This window comes from Volvox carteri, assembly GCF_000143455.1.
Source record: "Volvox carteri f. nagariensis unplaced genomic scaffold VOLCAscaffold_524, whole genome shotgun sequence".
NCBI classification, from domain to species: Eukaryota; Viridiplantae; Chlorophyta; class Chlorophyceae; order Chlamydomonadales; family Volvocaceae; genus Volvox; species Volvox carteri.
The window spans coordinates 1-2,214 of NW_003308042.1; the positions used below are offsets into that span (position 1 = coordinate 1).

General features: G+C 58.4%; 1 protein-coding gene across 1 annotated transcript; it reads left to right on the forward strand.

Moving 5' to 3' along the window:
* Positions 1–675: 675 nt before the first annotated feature.
* VOLCADRAFT_45039 (uncharacterized protein) lies at positions 676–1,839 on the forward strand (the record flags this gene model as incomplete). Its single annotated transcript, XM_002959672.1, has 3 exons — positions 676–998; positions 1,187–1,325; positions 1,549–1,839. Coding segments are annotated over 3 exons (753 nt in total), but the record flags the coding sequence as incomplete, so codon positions are not given.
* Between the last annotated feature and the right edge of the window lie 375 nt (positions 1,840–2,214).

Consider the following 2,214-nt stretch of genomic DNA (forward strand, 5'->3'; position numbering starts at 1 on the left):
GCTGATGAATGCGTGGCACCTATGGCACCTAAGGCGTGGTGCGCCCTCCCCTCTTGCCGTGCTGTCCCTATCCGGTTCCAACAGCTGGCAGTTCTACCTGGATCTGATTGGCTGGTTTCCTTTGGACTGGATCACCATCGACACGGCTGCGGCGATGGGGGCAAGTGAGAGGACGCTTGTGTGGCTGGCGTGGATAAAGCTACTCACGCTGGTGGGTAATTCAGGGCGGCGAAGGCGACCGCTACGGCGGACGGGTCTGGCATGGGGTTGAGGGTGAGGGTGAAGGGGATGATGGTGAGGGGGTGAAAACGCTGCCCGACCTGAGGGTTGGAGGATGAAGGGGAGATTTAACATTGGGCGGGGATATCCGCCAGCTTGGAGGGTGGGTGGGTGGGTGGGTGGGTGGGCTCATCACTTTGGTTTCGGATGCACACGCGCACAAGGGCCTGGCTCCAGGTGGTCAACTTAGGAACCCAAAGCTTACTTACCTATCTACACACCGCCTCTGCTGCGCACACCTCGCACCGTATCACCCACGCAACCTATCGCCTTGCCCATGTCCCCCGCGCTCGTTCCCTGACGTAACCCTGTCTTGTGTACCCCTGTCCCCACGTCTTAATGCACGTGTTCACATGTACGACCCCGTACAACATTGTGTACGAGCAACAACAGGTGCGTATGTATCGCGTCTTTGAGCTGTTCGCGAACCTCGACTATCGAATGGTGCTCAGCCAGGGTACTCTGCTGCTGACGCGCAATTACACCTACGTCTTCTTCATCACGCACTGGGCTGCATGCATCCTGTACCACATCGCCTCGCACCAGAACTTCTCGCACGACTCCTGGGTGGGCCGCAATGCGGAACGCTTCATGGGACGGCCCGTGTACGAAAAGTACCTGCTGTCGTTGTACTTCAGTACGAGCGCATTCACCGGCCTAGGAGACGCGGCACTGTTCGCATCTACCGTGCCGGAAGCGGCATTCATGGTGATTTACCTGTGAGTTGAGTTTTTGTGTAATTTATGTTGTAAACCAATATTTTCCATTGCAATAGCTCCTGTTTGATGCTACCCTGCCCTGACTTAAACCTACCTGCCGATTTAGCAATTTGAGGCTGATTGCCTGCTGCTCTGGGGCCCGCAGCTTCTCCATTTGCCTCTGACCCGCTCCCTGATTACCCCTACAGCTTGTTCAATCTGTTCCTTGGCGCCTACATTCTGGGAACGGTGACTATGCTGGTGGTCAAAGGTGACGAGCGCAGTAAGGCCTTTCGAGAACGCATGAGCAACCTCAATGAGTTCGGTAGAAACAACGACCTGCCCGAGGTGGGTTGTGGCAAGAAGTAGGGGTGTATATTTTTTTGAGCCGCGAGAGAGGCGAAAATGGGGTCTCAGGAGGGACACTTGCGCCACAGCTAAATTTGCCACACCTAAAGGCATCGGTAGCCCCACTTAAACCTCCCTTCCAGCACATATACCCCCCCGCACGCGTGTCATGCCATTTACCGTGCCGTGTCGTGCCCTGTGTCATCATCACGCCTCCGTGCAGCGGCTGCAATCAGCCATGCAGGAGCACCTGGAGGTGACCTTCAACACCGAGCAGATCGACGACGAGCACGTGCTGGGCATCTACCCAACCACCATCCGTCGCAAGGTGCTACGTCACCTCTACCTGCACCCCGTACGCAGCTGCTACCTGTTCAAGGGCTGTAAGCAGCGCTTCCTGGACGCCCTGCTCACCGTCGCGCGTGTGGAGCTCTTCATGCCGGGCGTGCAGCTACTTACCGAGGGCGACAACGTCACCGAACTAAACATCATTGTCTCTGGGGATGTGCTGGTGGCGGAAGCGGGCATCAACCTCAGTGCGGCTTTCAGCCAGTTCGCGTCCACGGACCCCTCCAACCGCTCCACGAGGCGCAGGAGCGCCAGCGGCGACCCTGGCGGCTCGGTGAGGGGCTCCATGATCATTCCGGGCAGCAGCCACTTGAAGCGCAGCTCTAGTATGGGCCGCACCTCCAGCGCCGGCCACAACTCAAGCGTGGGGAGGAACTCTAGCTGCCACGGCAGCATTACAGGTGAGCGTTGAGTGGGCGGGGGGGCCGGGCGGGGTGGACGGATGGATGGATGGGCGGACTTCTTAAGCTGGGCTGGGTTTGCAGGGAGGCAGGGGGAGAAAGTTAGATGGCTGTTGTGGTTAGCGGGGTGGGTGGGTGGG